Source organism: Aplysia californica, unplaced genomic scaffold (assembly GCF_000002075.1).
Source record: "Aplysia californica isolate F4 #8 unplaced genomic scaffold, AplCal3.0 scaffold00124, whole genome shotgun sequence".
NCBI classification, from domain to species: Eukaryota; Metazoa; Mollusca; class Gastropoda; order Aplysiida; family Aplysiidae; genus Aplysia; species Aplysia californica.
In genome coordinates this window covers 550,346-551,821 of record NW_004797394.1, presented here as the reverse complement: position 1 = coordinate 551,821, position 1,476 = coordinate 550,346, and the positions used below count along the sequence as shown (strand labels likewise).

Genomic DNA, 1,476 nt, shown 5'->3' with positions numbered 1-1,476 from the left:
CCCCCACACACCCCCCGAGTGATATGGAACCAAGGTTATCTTCGTCTTCGAAGGACGAACATCTGGCAAGGCCGCAACAGCCTGAACAACCTAACTGTGTTGGTGGAGGTGCAAAATATGCACAATCAAGTGTGTCCTTGAGAGTTATAGCGGTTGGTGTCTATTAGGTCAAATGTGACGTATCAGTCACATAGAATAACACTTTTCCACATATAAGTCAAGTGTATGTAAAATATCTCAGCGGTTATTTTGAAACCTTTTCCGGTATGTTGGAAGTAACATTATTTTAATTCCAAGTTCTATTTTTGTTATAGTAGAGAGTCCCACTTTTCTCAAAATTGTTCTGGATCAATAACAACAAACTTTAAAATAGTTTATAGTGGAGTTAGGCCACTCTGTTTCTCAAGGGCACACTTTTCTTAAAATGTCACGTGACTTTGTCTTACCCAATTCGCGTCATCGTCTGCTTCGCCCGCCTCTCGCCTGAATCTGTCGTCTGCCAGGTCAGCGAAAAGATCAGTCTCAGAAGCCACGTCGACGTGATCCAGGTCAAGGGGGGTAAGTTCTACATCCTGGAGGGGCAGCGCAAAGTAAAGGAGAAGAATTAATGAGGAGGGATAGCACAAAGTAATAGAGAAGGATTAATGAGGAGGGAGAGAACAAAGTAATGGAGAAGAATTAATGGGGAGGGATAGCACAAAGTGATGGAGAAGAATTAATGAGGAGGGAGAGAACAAAGTAATAGAGAAGGATTAATGAGGAAGAACAGTAGAGAGTAATACATCAGAGTTAAGGAGGAGGGACAGTACATCGTAATGGAGACGAATTAACGAGGAGGAACAGAACAAAATAATGGGTCTGAATTAAAGAGGAGGGACGGAACAATGTAATGTAAACGAATTAATGAGAAGGGACAGCACAAGGTAATGGAGAAAAAATAATGAGGAGGGACAAAACAAAGTAATGGAGAAGAATTAATGAGCAAGAACAGTACAGAGTAATATATCAGAATTAAGGAGGAGGGACAGTACATGGTATTGGAGAAGAATTAATGAAGAGGGACAGAACAAAGTAATGGAGAGGAATGAACGAGGAGTAACAGAACAAAGTAATTGAGAAAAATTAATGAGGAGGGACAGTCCTGAGTAATATATAAAAGTTAATTAGGAGGGACAGCACATAGTAATGGAGAAGAATTAATGAGGACGGGTAGCACACATTGATGGAGAAGGATTAATGAAGAGGAAAGTAACAAAGTAATTGAGAAGAATCAATGTGGAGGAACAGCACAGATTATTGGATGAAAATTAATTAGAAAAGATGATAATAATATGATTAATGGGTACTTTTTCTCTCTTTTTTCTTGTTTGAGAAATAGTGTTGCAGTCAACGTTGTTATATCGGACGTGTGTGACTCAGTGTTGAATTTGTGCGTTTGCATGTGTGTGTGTGAGTGTGTGTGTGTGTGTGTGTGTG

At 39.8% G+C, this 1,476-nt stretch overlaps 1 protein-coding gene across 1 annotated transcript in view; it reads right to left on the bottom strand.

Annotated features, from left to right (window-relative positions):
- Window positions 1–1,476, bottom strand: part of LOC101848513 — a gene marked incomplete in the record, with an annotated part of 83,813 nt that overhangs the window by 62,026 nt on the left and 20,311 nt on the right. The window contains 1 exon segment of the mRNA XM_013081279.2: window positions 447–572. Coding sequence (XP_012936733.1) covers window positions 447–572 — 126 coding nt within the window.